Source organism: Amblyomma americanum, chromosome 7 (assembly GCF_052857255.1).
Source record: "Amblyomma americanum isolate KBUSLIRL-KWMA chromosome 7, ASM5285725v1, whole genome shotgun sequence".
Taxonomy (NCBI): domain Eukaryota; kingdom Metazoa; phylum Arthropoda; class Arachnida; order Ixodida; family Ixodidae; genus Amblyomma; species Amblyomma americanum.
In genome coordinates this window covers 58,007,919-58,028,392 of record NC_135503.1, presented here as the reverse complement: position 1 = coordinate 58,028,392, position 20,474 = coordinate 58,007,919, and the positions used below count along the sequence as shown (strand labels likewise).

The 20,474-nt window shown below is 48.0% G+C and overlaps 1 protein-coding gene across 2 annotated transcripts in view; it reads right to left on the bottom strand.

Annotated features, from left to right (window-relative positions):
• Nucleotides 1–6,415: 6,415 nt before the first annotated feature.
• The window catches only part of LOC144099180 (uncharacterized), a 45,519-nt gene continuing 31,460 nt past the window's right edge, over nt 6,416–20,474 (bottom strand). For both annotated transcript variants that reach the window (XM_077632315.1, XM_077632316.1), the window contains exons 7-11: nt 17,456–17,631; nt 15,414–15,539; nt 13,449–13,691; nt 11,447–11,644; nt 6,416–6,752 (exon numbers count right to left, since the gene is read on the bottom strand). In XM_077632315.1, coding sequence (XP_077488441.1) covers nt 6,642–6,752; nt 11,447–11,644; nt 13,449–13,691; nt 15,414–15,539; nt 17,456–17,631 — 854 coding nt within the window. In that variant the 3' untranslated portion in view covers nt 6,416–6,641. The remainder of the gene's footprint in view (nt 6,753–11,446; nt 11,645–13,448; nt 13,692–15,413; nt 15,540–17,455; nt 17,632–20,474) is intronic.

Genomic DNA, 20,474 nt, shown 5'->3' with positions numbered 1-20,474 from the left:
AACTTATCTAGGGTACACTATACGAACCTTTCGTGACTTAGAAAGAAGTAAATATGTCTGTTGGGACCATGCGGGACGAGGACAAGTTCCAGTGCCGAATAAATGTGTGGTATTCTGAAATGGGAAGATGCAAATTCAGCTGTATGTTTATAAATTCATACGATCCGCACTGCGCCTTCTGCGGTGAAGTGGTTCACTTTACCCCGTGGTATGGGCACGCCACAACAATCCAGATATTGCGAGAATCAACAACTGAGGACTGGGAGGTGGTGAACCTCCGTAGAGCGGCGGCAAAAGTCAATGGGCTCCCGGAGTGAGGACGCACCCTATACTAATGTGGATTTCCTTCCGCGCCTTAAGTGTTTTTCTCAGACGCATGTTCCCAGACACGAGCTCGTTTTGTGAACTCATCTATAGCGCCTGCATTCCTGTTTTCTTTATCATCGTCATCAGCAGCAGCAGTAGCAACAGAAGCCCAACTACTAAAGAGCAATTGTTCTTCAATTAACAGTGTCCTCCACCGGCTGCAGCAACGTAATGCCCGTAAACATCCTAATTTTATCGTGTTACTTGTTGCCTCTTTGCCTCAATAAAAACGTAATTAATGTGAGCACCAAGATTAAGGACACCCTACGAAACTACTGTTGAACATGACTGTCCCGTGAAACAATGCTGACAAATCTTTGAACACTACACCGGTCACAGTTCGGATAGTGGTGCGCGCAATCTATCCTTCTAGTCTGCACTACGTGGTCTGCGCAAGGTCCTCGAAACGATGAGAAAGTGAGTTACTGTGTGCCCGACTACAGCTCTAAGTGTGCACGGTCTGTTTCCTACCATCTTCTAACCGTTAAGGTCATCGTGTCTCCCACCGGCCCGATGGACATGACGTGACTCCGCATCTCTAAAGTCGCGCGCTCACTGAGGCTAAATCGCAGCGTCCAATCTCGTATATCCAATGCAGACCGGCAGATGCACGCGGATTACACGCGGTACGAAACTGGCGTCGCTCGCTGGCATGCAAATACATGAATGCGCGGCCAGCCGTGAAATCTGCTCGCGTATATATAGTGGGACACGCTGCGGGCTCCCTCGCCTCCCCCGATCACTATCGATGCCTTCCCTTTCCTGTGCGAGCGCAGAGCTTTCTTTCTCCCTTTCCCTCTGCTCGTAGCTCCGTCATGTCGTGTGTATCGCAGCATGACAAATGGTTCTCTGCGGAGAAAACGGACCTCGGGACCACCTTTTGACCCGACGACAGTTGGCATCCGCAAATGGGACTCCGCGTACTATGCAGCGAGAAAGACAAAAGGTCCTTCTCAGAAGGGACTGGGGTTTTATTCGTATATATATAGGGACATTGTATCTGCGGCTTCCTTCCGTTCACTGAAAGGCACTGCGTTTTATATCCAACTGGGGCGCGCATTTTTTCTTCGCTGTTTCTTTCATTTCTTTGCTTTATCCGGGCTGGGTAAACGCCTTCAACGCAGTTTCTTTTCTTTTTTTTTCTCCTGCGGCGGCGACAATCTTGCGTCGCCATCGCCGTAATTGCGGCGTTTTCCAGCGACTGCTCGTTGCCAGCGGTACGTTGCCCCCGGTTTGGCCATTGTTTGCTGGGCGAGCACACTGAGCGTTAATTTGGGGGCGCACTGCAGATGCGAGATTCCCGGCGCAGCTTGTATTCGTCAGCATTATTGTAAACAGGCAGAGGGAGGTTTCTTTGTTCCTTCGAGCGCCGTCTTTTCGGTGGTTACAGCCTTAACAGCGTCGATTCTAGGTGAGGCGCCTTGACTTTGTCTTGGGCATCTGGGCTGCCTTAAAAATGCTTCCGCAGCCAGGATGCTTTCCGTTCTTGGTCCCAACGAAAATCTATGCTGTGCACTCTCGACGTCGAAATATATAGTCGAACCTCGTTATAACGATATGGTTTATAACGAAATGATGGCTGTAACGAAGCAATGACGATTCCATTTAGAAGCTCGGTCAACACGGGCTATAACGAAGTTGCGGTTAGAGCGAAGTAATCGCTTAGACCATTAAACCTCGTTATTACGAGGTTTAACTGTACACACAAGTGTGACTTTGGCATGGAAACTGACAAAGAAATTCAAGAACGCATTTCTTATGATTTATTTGGTGCACTGCGTAATACCAGCACTTTGTGAGTTAGAGCAAAACAAAACAGTGCTTGACATCCGCAGAGCAGAGCCTTAAAATGTTAAGAAATGTCATACAAACTATGTACAACAAATGTGCAGCATACTTATTTGCACTATTTACTGACGTGACAATCTTGCCCTCTGCGATATTTATTTCACAAGAATTGCGTCAAATAATAGTCTAATAGGTTTGTTCTTATTGCCATTCTGTCGACTCGTGTCAATTTCACTATGTTTAATTATTTCCTACTCCCCGTAGTCCTTCCGTGTACGACTGTACCATTATTCTTCTTATGACCTCGTGCTGCTTTTTTTTTCTCCAACCATGAATGTATCCCATGACACCCGTACCTTCATGTTTCTCTATGCTGACTACGCGTGGTCTTCTTCTTGTATTTCTCTTTTTATTTTTGTTTTATGTCATACACCAGCTATCGCCGATGCTGCTCTGTAAAGAGAAAGTCGGGACCTCTCAAGCTATTTATACAGCTTATTGCCTGACCTTCCTCGCAACACCTTGTTGCTGAAAATAAACCTTCAGACCTTCTGAATAACGATGTATGCATATGTACAGGCTGCGTTTAAAGACGAACGAAGAAGTAAGTTTGCAAATACTGCCTTCCATAAATTACGTCTGAAATTCTAGTCAAAATATAAACGAAATTATGAAAGTAATCAGATTCGACCGTCCAATAATATCAATAAACCCTTCTTAACATGAGAGTCCCTTTCTCACCAATAAAGTGATAGTGAGGTATGATGGAACAGAGAGGCTGCAAATTCTCACGTATTTGCGCGTTTTTTGTTGTATTAGTGCATGAACAGACGAAACGAAGAAAGACGCACACATTCAGGACGCGAAACGAAAGAGTACGCTTCAGATTCGAACGCAGAAAGATTCTATCCTGGCCAAACTTATTCCTCAATGCTACTCGCCGTGCTAAGTTCGTGGTTGATGGTACCCGTACTGCACCGCGGTGTGAGCCAGTAATAAAGGGGAAAAATTTAATCAAGAAAATACTTTACAAACTGCAAACAGAGCTGGTCAGAACAACCCGTCTTCTTGACTTCAATCCGCTTCAAGCGAAGCAAAATAGGTATAGAGTGCCTCTTGACAGAGCCCTTTGCCCTGCAGTGGGTGTAGTCAGGCTGATGATGATGAGGATGACATTTACCAAGGTTATACTACCGTACATTTTTAACCCTCAGCCCATATTCGCAGGTACAGTCGTGAGCAATATAAGAGGGAGTAAACTCTTCGCATATAACTGCAAATTCTGTGGTTATTTTTCACCTAAATTTGAGAATTACTTGTGGGTAAAGCACGCCAAGGGTAACTAGTTAGAAAACAAAAGAAAGTCTCCTTGCCACGCATAACTGAGGTGTAGTCGATAAATGAATGCTCAAACTTTGTTCCTTCTCATATAGCCCACGACTGTGCACCCTCTTCAGCGCACTGTTCATAGGCCAACGTAAAATTGTTCAGGATGGTTACGCTTGCATATTATGCAAGCATCTTTGGAAGTTTGTGATGTAATCTTTGTGACCTGCGTGCTTAGTCATTTCTGCGCAAAGGCGCAGAGTCGCGCAGGAGAAACAGAAAACTTGCCTTATTCGTGCAGTCAACTTAGAGAAGTTTTTCTGCTAAGCACTCAATGTTAATCATGTCCATACGTCTTCGACACCACACCTAGCCTTCCGTGTATATGCATGCACCGGTTAAACTGTGGCTGTATTTCTTAAACGTGTGCTGTCACACCACCACTGGCTCGCAGCCGGACCTTCGTCGATACGTTGTCGTTGCGAAATAAAGGGAAACTCAATATCAGAATCGCTCTGCGACCAGCTCCAGAGCAGGCCTAACCCCTCCCCCCCCCCCCCCCCCCCCCCAAACAAAAAAACAAGGCTCTGTTCACGCAGTGATAGGTCACGCTGGCGTCCATGCATAAGCCTCGCTCTCCACGTATACTAGTGACTGTGCCCGCTCAGCAGATGCATCATCGCCTCGCGCCGTTCCGTAACGTGACAGATCGGCCTTGCCGAGCAAGAAAGAAAACAATTCACGTACTGTACACGCGGGGAAACAGCGTGAGACGGCGGGCGGAAGGTAGCCCGCGCGCTCCGTATACCCGTTGGCCGTCGCTGAGTCAATTCATTAGCCACGGGCCGCGGTCAGCTCGCGTGACCGTGCGGACAACCGCCGGCCCTCCTCCCTAGGCCTAATGGACCGGAGAGCCACGCTCTTCCCATGCGGACCCGTGCTGCCGCATTCGGACTCGCTGTCCTGATGCGGTGCATGGCTGCAGGGCATGCCCCCCCCCCCCCCCCCCCCCCCCCCGCAACCCCACAAACTCACCGTCCGAGTCACGCTGGATTACGGGTGGCTACCGCTGTGTGTGGGAAAGCGCACATTGTGGCGTGGCAGCTATAGGTAAAATTCAATTAAAAGTAAGGCATGAAACTTGCAACTGGCATGGAAGGAGAAAATAATTCAGTGACAGTTATTTACGCCTCCCTCGAGAAAGTGTTGCCCTCCCTAACAGAACTACGCTTCAGAATGTCTATCGACAGACCATGAACTGTCTGCTGAAAATTTTGCGCGGGTTCGGTTGTTGCTGCTAGTAGTGACTCCAGCTATGGTGTTCGTTTTTGCGGGTCAAAATCGGGTTTCTCAGTTTTAATTCTAGGCTTCAGTACCCTGTTATTTTTATTACGCGACAGCGTATAAAGCTCGCTCGGTCGAAAAGCCGTGGGCGTAGTAGTAATCGGCACCGCGTGTCGCAAATAATCGGGGGCTGCGTTAAAAAAAATCGTATCATGGCAATTTAATTTTGGTTCTAGTGATTGATAATTGATTGGTATGGGATAGGTGATGAAGAGTTAATGAAATCATTGTAATTGATTAATTAAATAAAAATGAAAGATTGAAAAAAAGAGGGGGGGGGTCAAATGTGTCAAAATGCTCAGAATGAAAAAGCCAATGCTTGACGATGATAATTAAGACAAATTAGAGTGTGTAATTTGTCAATTAATTGAAGCTATTGAAAAAATGAAAAATGGGTTCAAAGCTGTTTCCAACGGGCAAAGCGTCGCGCCGAACGGGCGATGGCGTTCCGTGGACTCCCTGGAAGCGCTGCAACACGCTGTCGCGGTCCACTCTTAAAGGCGAAGATTAAGCGTCCTCCATATTTGATTACCCTTCTAAATACGCGTCTGTATTCTTCTGTTGTCAGGAGTCGAGCACGTAGACGTTCCAATCGCCTGAAGCCTGCTAACCTATTCTGAGTACAAGTTGCTTAACCAGCAACTAAAAATGCATTTTTTTTTTCATTAACATGAACGCCAGTACACCACGGTTCGTGAAGCTGCTGACCCTGTCGCTTCTGCCAAACTAGTTACAGATGACAAAACCCGAAACATGCCCATTTCTGATGTTGCTGAAGGCCAACCGGGAGTAGCTATGTGGGCGCGATAACTATATATCCGGCAATTTGCGCTTTAGGCACGCCAAGATTATGACCTTTGTTGGTCGTGTTACTTGCTTCGAGCACCAAAGAATAAGCCACATTCTTCTGCACGTGTGTGCATCACTATTTATGTTGAAAAATCCTAAAGCCACAATGTCTATCCCATTTTATTGACAACCACATCCAATTTGTGAAACGTCATGCTACACTTATTGAAGACACGATTTCAAATTTCTTCCGCGCTCGTATATGCTGCTGTTTTTGCAATCGAAAATGGGCACGGTAAAGCGGCCAACAAAACGCCATCAGTGGCAGAAATTATATCGCGTATCAGGGGATGCATTGCAGAGAAGCCAGAACGATGTTCCGTAATGCGAGTCATGGAGGAATTAATTGTGTACCGCACAAAGAGAATCAGGAATCAGCAGAAAGTTCCATCAAAAAGATTAATTCCACGTAATGAGCATGCGGTTTAACTTTTAATGCTGATCATAAAACCTTTATGACCCTTACTGTATATAAAAAGAAAAAGAAATTGGCATCGAGACACAGCGCTGCGCTGTATTGATTCCAGTCCCGAAAAAAGATAACTTCGAAACATGTCATATCTGTGTCAAATTATTGAAAATACGCTCTCTTTGAAACCTTCTATCAAGGTATGGCATATAATACAATTGTGCCATGATATCTTCATATCTATTATCAGCTCCCGAGGTGATTAGGTCTCAGAGATAAGCACAATACCGGGAGCGTATGGCATCAACTGGGTAGACAGATTTGAGAAGATTTCCACATGAAAGCTAAATTTACCTTTTCTTTGCAAAGCTTACGTTGTGATGCGTGCAAGATTTCACTGATAATGAGCGCAATCGTTACTGAATTTTTAATACGCGCCGTAAAGCCAAGCACGAGGTTTTATGTGTATAAAAATTCGCGGCTCATGGAGTCAATTCATGTCACTGTCAACACAGTGTACTAACGATAAACTGCAACGGTATCGTGTCGTATATAGTCATCACAGCGACGTTGCCGTTGACGCGACGTTGACCTTCTGACACTCGATAGTCACGATGACGCAGAGGGTGACGACGAGGCACGAGAGGAGCGTCACTGTCGCAATCAGCACCTGTGGGCCACGCGTCATTTAGTTAAGGAAAAGTTTTCCGCACTCGCGTACAAAAATGTGTACTCCATCACAGCACACAATTGTGGAATGGGTCTGTTATCCTGAACGCTACCGGATACTCGTAGAAGGTAACGTAAATAACACAACAAAAGAAGCTGCTCGTACACGTGGTATGCCAATAGTTTCACGCGATGCAGAGTGGATTCACGCGTAGCAGGGCGGATGCATGCGATGCAGAACGCGCGAAAATTCAAACTCGATCTTTTGCTCCAGCAACGCCATTTTCCCGCGGACACACCTGTCTCGAAAAAGCATCACATTCACATTGCGATCTGTTATCCGACAGTTTCTTTCAAGTTCTTGAATACAAAGAACTTAATTCTATTGAAACATTGCGCAAAATGTGTCGACGCGTAAGCACATCGGCGCGTTTTCGAGGTGCCCATGCTCAGCGGTACAAGGCAAATAACTGAGTGGAGTGTCCGATACATTTTAACAGAAACTGCACCACTTTCTGAAAATTCCATGATATTCTAGGATTCAAATCTATAGAGGCTGTAGGTAAAGCATGCAAAGTGTTCTTGCGCGATCATTTAAAATAGTGACGTAATCGACGATTGCATTTTAGGCTTCTTCTCAATGCACCGAAGGAGCGCTGGGAAGCTCAGTGTGACGGCACGGAAGGTTAAGGTTTCAGATTACTGCTGCCGGCAACCACACCCTCCCATGCCTTATTGGAAGCTGCCAAACAACGCTCGGCGGACTTTGCCTTCGGTGGCACTGTTTTTTTTTTCTTCAAAACAAGCGTTTATGCATTGGAAAGGTACCGGGACCTTCGATGACGTCATAATGCACCCCCCACTTGGCGCTGTGTGCTGCGGAGAAGTTTGAAAAGCGTCGCGATTTCAATCGGCGATTACATCACCACTTCAAATGCTAGCCCAAAAGGACTTCACATGCTTTAACTGCGAGTTTAACACATTCGAACCCTTTAAGCTCGTCGTTTTTTAAAACCTACGCAGTCGCCCTTTAAGGCAGATCACGCTGTTTACAATACACGCTCTGCAACGAAGGAAGTCTGTGCATAAGCGCACGCGACAGTGATTATGCCAAAGAGGCATCTGCGAAGACGTGAAGGTGACATTGAGTATATACGACGATGAGTCCAGCCCTTAATTATACGCCTTTCCTCATCAGAGCCAGAGCAGCGCCGTTCATCTCCCCATTTTCTCAGCAAGGGTGGGGGAAGGGAGGGGAGGGGAGGAGTTCCAACGTCAGCAGCTGCTCTTTGCGATCATTTCCGGGAACCATATGTCAAATCTCGGCCGGCCCCATAACGAACCGCGTGAAATCGCAGGTTCGTTAACCCTGGCGCCAAAGCATCGTTCCGTTCCCCACTCTTATTCGTCCCTGTTTCCCCACGTTCACCTTAGCCGCTGGTAAAAGAGCAGGGGATGCGATGCGGGGGAGGGAAAAAGAAAAAATGGGAAAGAGCGCGGCAAACTACGCTACCTCTACGCTTCGCTGAGCCCATTTTCTCCGAAAGCAGGCAAAAGAGTGGCGCAGAAAAAGAGAAATAGGCCGTAAACGGAAGTGAAAGCAGACAATGAGAAATTTGGAGAATACAGACGAAGAGGTGCAAAAGAAAGCGAGAGGGAAAGCAGAGGTAGTTACCATCGCTGCTGCGAACGGACAAATATTGGCGCGGAACGTTTGGCGGACCGCCGCCCTCGAAACGACGAGACGGGAGGAAGAAAAGGGGGCACGTGAGAGGCAAGGAGAGGGGGAAAATGAGGATAGGGTACCGCAACCGTCGTGCTTAATAATCGCCTAGTTTTTGGAGCTGGAACGTTTGGGAATAAAAAAAACACAACTCATACAACACACTAGGCATGGGCCGCGGCAACTACGCGGAGTATGAAAGAGGGAAAGTATGGAGAGAGAAAAAGAGGGAGAGGGAAGGACCGAGTGGAACAGATTGAAAACATACGCGTACATACGCAAGGCGAGATGACGGCGAGGAGTCGCAGAGAGAGATTTCGGGTGTGGATCGGGCTGTCCAGGGGCCCGAGACGAGAACGAAACAAAAGGAAAGCAGCGCAGAACGAACGAATATGAGAGAAAGGAGAGGAAGGCTGACCCCTTCTGTCGGCTTACCCCCCCCCCCCCCCCTCCGTCCGCATGACTCACGTAATCGTTTTCAATTACGGCGCTACGCCCATGGGGACCGTTGGAAAAGAGGCTAAATTATGCATTCCCGCGCGCTCGCGTTCGCCTTCGGTCGCGTCGGTAAGGCCATCGGCAGTTCCGCTCAGTCGAGAGATGGGGGAGAGGGAGGCGGTGAAGGGGCAGGGGGTGCAAATGGGGTGCTGGGCGCGGACAGATTGCGACACGGTGGTTGCCGCCAGTGAGCAATGGAAAGAACGATCGCGGCTCATCCTGCTGTCTATACTTTGCTTTTCTGTGCTTGCGATGGTAGTGCCGATATGGCGAGAAGTGGTTCACGAGAATAGGCTCACGTTGAGTGTGATCCTTATGCCGCACTTGCTGGTTGGAAGCGAAGTTGGATAACCAGGCATCAGCAGAAAACTTTGGTGGCACTGAAGTTCACCTTAAGAGTATGACGCGTTAGTGTTAAACGATCGCCACGGTCGCTGGGTGGTGGGGGGCTCTCTGGCCCACCCTTTCACACATATCGACACGCTTGTTGCCATCACATACTGCATTATTACGCGTCATCATCCGTATTAATTAGTGACGCTAATTAGTGACCCTAGTTAACTAAGAATTTCTGTAATGTGATTCGCCTACTGTGCACTGTGTGAGGTGCTCGTACAAGGCCGCCATTTATCCCACTGGACGAGCGTCCCTCAGTGGTGTAGAGGAAGCGTGGCTGCCGATCCAAAAGCCAGCGGTTCGACTCTGCCTGGCCACCCTTCTTTTCTTTCCAGCGGAAGCACTTTTCCACGTCACTACCCTCTCGATCAATCAGGATTTTACAGGCACGCCGACGCCGGGTTTTCCATCGAACGGGACCTTTAACACTATCACGTTAATTTTATGCTTAACCGTGCAGTTGAGATGATTAGGAAGGTTTCGAGACACAGAGGCTGGTTCATGGTTCATGGGGGTTTAACGTCCCAAAGCGACTCAGGCTATGAGGGACGCCGTAGTGAAGGGCTCCGGAAATTTCGACCACCTGGGGTTCTTTAACGTGCACTGACATCGCACAGTACACAGGCCTCTAGAATTTCGCCTCCATCGAAATTCGACCGCCGCGGCCGGGATCGAACCCGCGTCTTTCGAGGCAGCAGCCGAGCGCCATAACCACTCATCCACCGCGGCGTCTAAACACACACAGAGGCAATCGGTGAAAAATACGGCAGGTTAAGCTTGCATAATTCAGGATGCAAATAAAAACGTTAGTGAAGCATCATGTGGTTAGCATGAGTACGGGACTATAGATCGAGTGGTTGCCCCTATACTTCCTACCGAACCGGACTTGCACTGCTCGACGTCAGATATCATAGTACGCACCTTCCGAACACTATGCTTAGTGAAGCGTAGGTGCAACAGGACTAAGCGCATACCCGTCGATATTTTCGAAGGACGCAATGCATCTGAAATGTCTACGACGTGTTTTACTTAATTTGTTTTCTGTCTTTATAGTTAGCGAAAAATGTGAAGAGGTAGAAGTGAATTCAGCCGTGGATTTTGTCACCGCCTCAAAGCCTTCACCGCAAGTGATGTCACTTCCGTTCTGGTGACGTCACATTCATCCGACCATCACTTTCAACCGACAACCCATTATGGGCTCGTGGGTTTCTAATGCTATAGCATTAAAAAATAAAAAAAAAACAGGTGGCATTGCAATTCGTTACAATGACGTCCACTCTGGGCCATATGAACACTGCGCGCTTCTTGTGGTGGATCAGTGGTTGTGGTTATGGCGCTCGGCTGCTGCCTCGAAAGACGTGGGTTCGATCCCGGCCGCGGTGGTCGCATTTCGATGGAGGTAAAATGCTAGACGCCCGTGTACTGTGCGATGTCAGTGCATGTTAAAGAACCCCAGGTGGCCTAAATTTCCGGAGCCCTCCACTACGGCGTCCCTCATAGCCTGAGTCGCTTTGGGACGCTAAACCCCATAAAACCACCCGCTTTCTGTCTTGCCTCACGGATCATCTGAACGCGCTATTTATTAATGTTCAAAGCCATGCGCTACGTGATGGGAGCCACGGGAACTAGAAGCTCTTGTGCCGAATTCATGGTAATGTCAATTAATCATAAGCAGAGTGCGCATTGTTCTTACGCAATTATGTATATCACAGAGGACAACAAATGTGGATCAAGCAGCTGAGATAGAAACAAAAAAATGTCTTCCATTTGAATGTATCACCAGACACAAAGTAGCATACTGCGTTTCATGAAAGACAACTTCAGAGGTTAACTACTGTTGGTTGGCCTGATCCGAGGCACCGAGCGTATTGCCCGCCCTCTGACGTAACCAAGAAGGAGTTATTAAGCTGCATCTTAAGAATCTAAAACTCCAATCCTATACAAATATCGCTTCTTGCATTACGCGGGCATTCAGTCGATTCGTTTGACTACGGGAGCATTCGCGACGAGACAACGTCGCACCCAGGAAACACAAATCTCACGAAGCAGGATAGAAAGACATCAAAATAAAAGGATACAGGGAGAACTATGGTCCTCATCTGGGCGTCGCTGACGTAAGCACCGTACCACGGCGAGTCGTCCTCGATCACTTTCGAATCGGCGGCTCTGTCGCCGTTCTCATTTGGGATGGTTCCTGCTCCGCCGGCTAAAAAGTGCCACACTGGAGCCCTCTCTTGGCCTTTCCCTGACGCCATCAGCTTCGCTGTGCGCTCCAGCTGTGAAGACGGCACCATCATATTTTTAACCAGGCGCCGATATGAGTGAGTGAAGTGGTTGTAGAAAAATGCCTGGGGCATCGTCACTATCATTTATTGACCCTTACAGACCGCTTAGAGCGGTATTACATAAAGGCGTTTTTTTATTCAAATGTTACTGAAGAACTGCGCAAAGAATGGGGCCCATAGAGCAAGTCTGTGAAGTCCTAAGAACCACCAGAATGTTGACAGAACTGCACCGCTGTATGTATATTACGTCATGGGCCGACGCTCTGATATCTAGATCGCGTTAGGTATATACGCCCGTTTTGTTGAGCGTGCGACAGTGCACAGACTTCTCGGTCTCTGCGTTTGATGCGAGATGTGACGCTGTTAAGATGAATAAAAAAGCTCGCGTGCCTCGTGGCATGTGCCATCCGTTCCCTTCTTTAGCATTTAAATAGTTTTTTTCCTTAAATTGGCTTGCACCACCCCCTTTCTGTTATTCAAAACAGAACGGAAAGCGTCGCGAGTGCACTGTCAAGGGTTTGACAGGACACTCACATCAGCGACCTTGTAAAACCGAATGGATGCATCAAGCCTCGTCTTGTGTTGGTTCATGCAGCGATTCGATTTCTCAAGCGCTCACATGGTGAGGAGAATTTTGACCGGGCCTGCAGGCTAGGATAATCAAATGATACAGGACGGGTTGCGTACTGTCACGTCAGCTAATTATGTAACGACACACAGCCGATGCGCGTGAATAAAATGCGCATCTTAACGTGATCACCAAACGGCAAAATTTTGAATCTCACACTTACCTGATGAAGGGTTTATGAAGCTTGATTCGCATTCAGGTAGTTCCCACATAATAATGCATGAGGCATGGGGACGCAACTGCGATGCACTCTTAAAGGGCAACTAAAGAGGGTTTATGATTTGATAAGCTTAAAGGGGTCGAATGTGCGTGTGAAGCTCGCGGATAAATCACGTGAATTTTTTTTTTTTTTGTGCTAGCATCTGATATGGTGAAGTTATCGTCGAATAAAGACGCATCGGCGTTCAGGCTTCTCTGCAGAGCACCGCGACGGGAAAGGGTCGCACTGTTCACGTCACGTACGCCGGCGTTACATTTCCAGCGAAGGAACGGCTGTTTCAAGGGAGAAAATCAGCGCCACCGAAGGTGAAGCCCACGAAGCATTGTTTGGCGGCATCGCACGCCAAACACTGGCAGCGTACGTGGGAAATTTCGGCAACAGTGACGCCATCACGAGTTCCCCGCATTTCTCCAGCGCAGTGAGAAGTCTGAACAAAGTCGCAGTTTTAATTGGCGATTACTTCACTATTTTAAATGCTAGCGCAAATCTACTTGACATGCCTTAGCTAGAAGGTTCATACATTCCAATGCTTGAAAAACCTCAAATTTTCAAAAACTCATTTCACATTCCCTTTAAGGTGACTTCGAAGGAGCAGTTTTACCCGTTTGTGCCAGGCGGCTGGCTTGTGGACGCCGCGCCAAAAACGCAAAACTGAGAAAACAGCTAAAACAGCTAACGCTGTAACCACTAAGCCACCACAGCGGAGGCCTATTGTTAGAGCATTATATCGTATGCAGGAAGTGGTGGACTCGAAAGTGGGAGCTGCATTTTTAAAGGTGGGTGTCCGGCGGTGAGCAGTGCTGACTGAGGCGCCGCCGACGCCACATTTTTTTTTTTAAAATAAGCTAAGTACAGTTGACGCTGTAAACTGAATTCACGGGTTCTCTAGTACGCAGTAAGTGAATAGAGTATACGCTTCGAATCGAAAGGCGGCGATGGCACTTCACCTCCCCACGACGCCGTTTCTTGGGGATGTTGGCGAGGAAAGACTTCTTGGTGTGTCGGTGACGGTGGTGTCCAGAGGAGTTGGTCGCGGTAGCCGTTATCACCCCGCTGTAGACTGTGCACATGTGGTACACCATCAAGTCCGGGTTGAACCCGTCGTGGTCCAGCGGGTCGCTCTCCCACCCTGGATCGCACAGGCACCAGCCGCCTGCGGGGTCAGGTCGCCCCTTGTGGCAGTTCACCGTCTGCGATTCGCCAGAGGTTAAAACTGCGTGCGTACGAGTGCGCTCCAGTCGAGCCCGGATATGTCGAACCCGGATATTTCGAATTGTTGGTTATACCGAACGCACAGGTTATCCCCTATGGAAAACCCCGTGTAAAAGTATAGGCAAGTCGCGCTGTAGGATCGAAATGCAATAACGCTTGTCATTCAATATATCGAACTCTGCGCCGCGCACCTGCTGTTGACGCTTCTCCTAACGACGCTCTTCGATCACTTTACGCGCGCGGAGACAGGTCGGCTACGTGGCCTCGGGCTCCTGTTGGCAGCGCTATCGCTGTGAAACCATGTTATGAGGTTAAACTGGGGTGTCCTTGAGAGTGTAACCTTCGGTTTCTTGCATAAATTTTCCATGCCACATCGCTGTCATGCGGAGAAGCGACGGCCCTCGCCTGATATGCTGCGCTCGCTTCGCTGCTGAAACGTTGCAAAACCAACTGCACCTTGATTTTAATTCGCGACTATTCTATCTATAGTGTGCTGGTAACAAGACTAGTAGACATCTTAAATTAGGCTGTAACTAGTTCCAAGGAACTATTCGCTGTGGCTTCGATGCCAAACAGGTGAGATACAGCAACACCTAGCGATAACTGCGGTGCCAGCGTGCAGGCGAGCGGCAACGTCACTGCAAGAAGCGCTTCACTAGAGTGAGTGCAAGGCATTCCTACTTCCAGTTTATTGACGCTTACCTATTTCCATTTTTGATATATTGAATTATCAATATATCGAACTATTTCACGATCTCTTTCGAGTTCGATATATCCGGGTTCAAATGTTTATACATATATGCTACGCAAGTAGTAAAAGAGTGACAAAAAATTGAAGGCCAGAAACTAAAAGAAATAGTGTATCAATGAAAACAAGAGACATGGGGCAGCCTCAGCAGAGGCCAATTAAAAAACAATCTCGAGTACCGACAGTTTCATAAATCCGCTCTACGGAGATAAAGGCTGGAACATGCCGCGCCAACGGGTGATAAGCAGTCTCCTTGTCAAGCCTCACGTACGTTACAATGCACATCTGTAGTGCTGTGGAAAGCTGGACGAGTCGGATGAGATTCATCGTAAAATTCCATGACTGACATCTATCTTTTAAAAAAAGCGCATCAGTTTTATTGCTGAAGTGCCATTGGAAGTCAGAGAACACCCACTGCACTCCCACGCAGTCACCCCTTCAAAATTGGCGGTGGTTTAGCTTTGGTTAAACCTGGAGTGACGCAATAGCTACAGCTGGCCGAGTGGTACTTCATCACGTGACCAACCAGGTGATCAGCCACGGCGCCTAGCCACCGCCAGCTGCTCCGCACCACGTGACCAACCACGTGACAGCGTGGCGGCGCAGCCACGCTGAAGGCTCGAAATGCTACCGTAATGTAGCTATCGCTACAAAATTCTGTCTTGTCTCAACCAGCTCCCTGCTGCCAGCGGCCAGTAGCTCAATCATGAGATCGTAATTTTGATTTAAACATACAGTCAGCCGGCTATGCATTTAAATAAATATGCGCCATACAACGTTATTACATGCTTCTGAAGGCACAGTGACCTGCAGCACTGAGAATAAAGAAAAGGTCATAGAGAAATAAATGTTGAGCACACGTTTGCGAAACTTTGGTTCGTGGGAACACGCACATTCAGGAACATAATTTGATCAACCTCACCGAAAAGGATATAGGTGAACGGGTTCTTACGATGGGATACCCGTGCACGGATCGAATCGGTGCCTTCCGCTCCTGGAAGCTGTCGAAGAATTCCAGCTCCTCCTCCGACAGAACTTCACCCACGCGACGGCAGGCGTTGCTCCCGGCCAGGTACACCTGCAAGGTGGAAGGTGGGGGGGGGGGGGGGGGGGGGCAGTTCACGCACCGTTTTCCACAAAGGTTTTATTAAGCCAGTAAACAAGCCAGCTGAATACAACCGACGCTGCGCTCACTTTTCACGAGGCCAATTGCAGACAAAACTGCGGCCTAGCAGAATCCGCGTAACATGTCAGCTTCGGGTCCATTTACCAGATGTTCTTCGTATCTCGAAAACGTTAGTAGAGGTACTGGAATTCACGGATCTATAAGAAAATCTCTAGCCTGATACACTTTAACCAAAAATATGCCTATAAGGGAGTAAAAAGGAAGTAAGCTGTCGTCTAGAACACACTCTTTTGTGTGCCTTTTAGACAACTTACTGCCATTTTGCGAGGACTTTTTGTTTACAGTGTACGGCGCGAAGAATACTCAACTTTTGTCCGCCTCAACGGGCTCTCAACAACGCCTCAACAACGCTTTCGGCCTGGAATTATACTAACGTTCACGGGAGCCGCGCTTCAGGTGTGGCGGGACGAGGCATATGGTTAGCCATTTCTTCGTGATAAATTCCCGTAAATATATATCCGGGCACTTGCAGCGATCTGCAGTGCAACCATTTTTCCTCTCGTTAGTATAGGGCGTTTCGTACACGACAGGGCTCTCAAGATTTGCACCACCTGAGCGTTACTGAGGCTGTGCAAGAAGTCAGTCGATGAATGAGAGAAAAGGCAAAAATGAGATTTTTCGTGAGCCAAACAGTGTAAGCTGGCACCGCGCAATTAACAGAAACTTTCGGGCAAGGAGAGGTTAACGAAGAAGACTATAATAGGACCAAATAATACGTCATCTAGCGATAGAAGGAAAATTGTAGATGTAACATAGTCGAGATATCAGTATACAGTCGTAGACTATTAAACCTATTCCTGAATTTAACCTTAGTAATCTATTGAATGCAGTAAAATCAGCTTGATTTTATTTTCTATAAAAAAGCCTATCCGATTCGAATACCGTGGATGATACCATATCTGAGATTAATAATTCAGGTACTCATTCAAGAACTCATTTTTTCCTAACATAATCGGAGAATGAAATGAACTTAGCTCGTCGTTAACAACGACAAATTTATTATCCAGGTTCGTTTCACACCTAAAGATCATTACAAAAGATTATTAAGGTCTGCTAATGTTTGTTCTCGATTTTCTTTTTAAGTAATGCTGACAAAAAGTAGAATCGAAATACATTTGCTTGTTCTTTAAAATTTCCCGTTTCGCTTTTTTCTATGACGTGCACTGCTGCTGTTCATTACATTCTACGTTGTTTTCTATTGTCTTTCTGTATTACTTTATCGCTCGTATTTTGATGAATTGTTTCGTTTCTCTATTATTTGTGTCACTCACACTTGTACTTGTACGCGAACAAGAAATCATTGTTCATATCCGTCTGCTAGGCTCTCGCGGCAGTATTGTAAAATAAATAAATAAATAAGTAAATAAATACGAGAAATAGGACTTGTGCAAGAGGGAGAAGGAGGCCTTCTGGGACTAAGGGAGGCTGGGCAGGGTTAAATAAGTGTGGCCCACTATAGACGCCTTGCACGCGAAGCTCGTTGAGAAATTCGTTGAGGGGTTATGCACTCTAAACATCAATACGCCTATCTGCAAGTACTGCCTTTTATAAAAGAGAGTGCGCTAGAGGGCAGCTTACTCTTTACTCCTTCCTGGTAACAGTGCGGGCAGGTATACATGTACAAGATGTTCACTTCGATCAGCAAGACATGCGGTGCGCTGGATAGATAAACGTTGGTGTCTTAATTACAGCGACAAAATTAGATTCCAAGGGAATGGAAGGAAAACTTGACTACTGATGACGACCTCGATGATGCGCCGTTAGCGGCTGCGAGGCAGCAGTCAGTGAAGCTGCTGCTGCGTCGTTACCATTTCGTCGCCCTCGTTGTCCCAGCAGCTGGCTGTGGGTTCGCAGCGTTGGCTCGTCTCGTTGAAGAAGCTCCTCACGCCGTTGTACTTGATGTCGCACAGCACCGGCTGACACGACCGCGCCGGGTCCAAGTCGGGGCTGCGGCAGGTCTTCAGCTCGCCCGGGCTGGACAACTCTGGCACGCCACCGCAGAGTAACATGTCAGAGAGATGTTCACCATATGCCTCAGGGGCGCATACCTAAGTCTCGTGTTTTCCGCTGGCGCAGAGCAGTCTATCTAGTGGAAAATGCAGTTAATGATCATAGTCTACGTCAGACCGCAGCATGCTTGGACGACTGAATAATGTAAACGGCTTATTAAAGCGAGAGCGTTAAGAAGCTCGTGAGGCAGATAAGCTGGTGTCGTCGTCGCCGGCGTCGCCACGTTCTAAGGTTGCCGCGGCTGACCTTGGGCTGCCGCGGCTCAGTCGCGTCGTTAGTGATAAAAAATCCTAGAAAAACCAGCGGCGGAGACATTGTGCACTTGCTCCGTCAACGCGCGTAAACCGCACCCCCTCCCCACGCGCGGCTGCCGATAGCGGCTGCCGATAGCGGCTGCCGATAGCGGCTGCCGATAGCGGCTGCTGATAGCAGCTGACGATAGCGGCTGACAACAGCGGCTGACAATAGCGGCCGACGATAGCGGCCGACGATAGCGGCCGACGATAAGCGGCGGCGGCCCGATAACGCTATCACGTTCTACTCTTAAAAGGCAAGCGTAAACTTCCTCCATGCTTTTCTTATTTCACGAGTTCAATAGTTCGCAAATTCTGGACAAGTCGCGATATCTGATTTTCGGCGTACTATAGTTCGCTAACGAGTGGTGATAGGCCCCTTATTGTGCTCCTTGTACCCAAATCATTCACGGGAACAGCGAGGTCTTTGTGATTCCCGAAAAATGCGAAAGGTAGGTGGCGAAAATAAGTTGTTTGTAGTAAATCCAAGCATTAATTATTGCAGCGAAATGAAGCTAGAATTTAAAAACTTCGACTTCTGGCTGTGAGAGTCGACGGAAGATGCGCGCCACGACTAACTGGATTTCTTCGCTGCTAATTTATTGTCATGCGGCTTGGAGACGAGAAGTGCAGTTGGCACGAGTGTGGAGGACAGACAAGACCCGCCGCCTGCATACGGAGCGCACGCAGTTGCCTTAACACCTTCGCTGTGGCGTGGGTCACCGGTGGGTCACTTCGTGTGTGCCTGATGTACGTCACGAATATTTATTGCCACTACAAGACAGTAGGGACAGCTCATATTTTTCGAAGAGCTTGTGAAAAAATTGGCGGTGGTTTAGCTCTGGTAAAACCTGGAGTGACGCAATAGCTACAGCTGGCCGAGTGGAACTTGCTCAGTTGAATTGCAAAGTCAGTCTTTCCCCGCTACGTTTCGCTGGGCGTTCCTCCTCCATCTTCGTCCCACTTGACACGGCGCATGCGCTCAGCTGTTGCAGCTCGGTTTCGCCGGCGCGCCGCGCCGCCGGCAGCAGCAGCTGCTCCGCACCACGTTGCTCGTCACGTGACCAACCACGTGGCCACGTGGCTGCGCCGCCACCGTCACGTGCCGCCGCCACGGTCACGTGCCACAGCCACGCTGAAGGCTCGAAATGCTACTGTAATGTAGCTATCGCTACGAAACACATGCCCTCTGCTGTCGGTTCCAATAAGTTGGCTTCGCCTGAGGCTCACTCGTGGGTCAAGCCCCACCTAAGAAAACCTATGGTGGCCCACCGGTGAGCCACGACACACAAGAATTATGGCCACGAAAATCACTGCGACAGTGAACGTGTTAATATTTCATCAAGCTGGAACTTCGCTAAGGAAGGACGACCATAGTTCTTATCGGTCGCTCTTGTCCCTTGGCGCAGTTTCACCATGTTGTCTTCCCCCCAACTATGTCGGAACATTGTACCTTAGAAATGTTTTTCCATGCCTCCTACGCACAGCATTTTTTTTTGTGCGCCAATTGCAGGCTTAAAATTGTTGCACTGTATGTCCAGTGCTGAAACATTTACGCTCGACTATGTGGACAAACAATCGTTCGTTCATGCCGTCCAAATGCAGCAGTCATTCGAAGAGTAATCGGAGAATACTGTACAACAAATGCACTGGAGCAGAAAACGTTAAGGACGCATAGGTACACCTGTCACCCCGCGTAATGAGTATTGTGATCGGCAGTTCGTACAGAGTGCTGACAAGAAGGTCATTTCGGGCTAAGTGTCCAGCATAGAAGGTTGGAATTTATGCCTGAAATGCAGGGTGCAAGCGATGATGCCTCTCGATATCCGCCGACGGATATGCTTGAGGTTTATGGTACGAGTTCCTTGTCACGCAGCCGTGTGTACGAAAGGGTGAATATTTTCAAAAACAGCGTCGCGTGCCGTCAGTAGGCTATATCCCCTGTAAGCACTCTGAAGCCGTGTTACGAAAGCATTATCGCAATATCCGTATTCAGTCCGTGCACTCTACATGTACACTGTACATGTATAAAAGGTGAAATTTTGCGCTTTTTGGACTATCTATAGGTGAGAGCTATACAGTACTGTATACCAATATAGCCGAATATGGCGTGAAAATTCCGAACTCTTAATTCTATGGAGATGTCTTGTGACAATTTCGCTGTGCGTAAGCATACGCTTTGTGCGCTGGTGGCACACCTTGCTCCTGCCGGGCTATGTACCGGAAGCGGACAGTCTAGTCAAGGAATTTTTTTTCAGAAAAAATTTAGCTGTGCGGACTACACTATGGTGCATACTGTATTCCGGAAATTTCGGCAATTGTTTTTCGGGGAAAAACGAAAAAACACCAGAGTGCAAGAATCGCGGAGCACGCTGAAGAACCCGCGTGGCTGAAATAGACAAAAAGCTCTCCACAATATCCTTGGACCTCACAGTGTTGTTTTGGCACGCAAGAAGCCATTCGCTCATTGAAACTACGGTTTGTGACGTCACGGCTCACAGTCGGCAAGCAATGCAACTCGCCG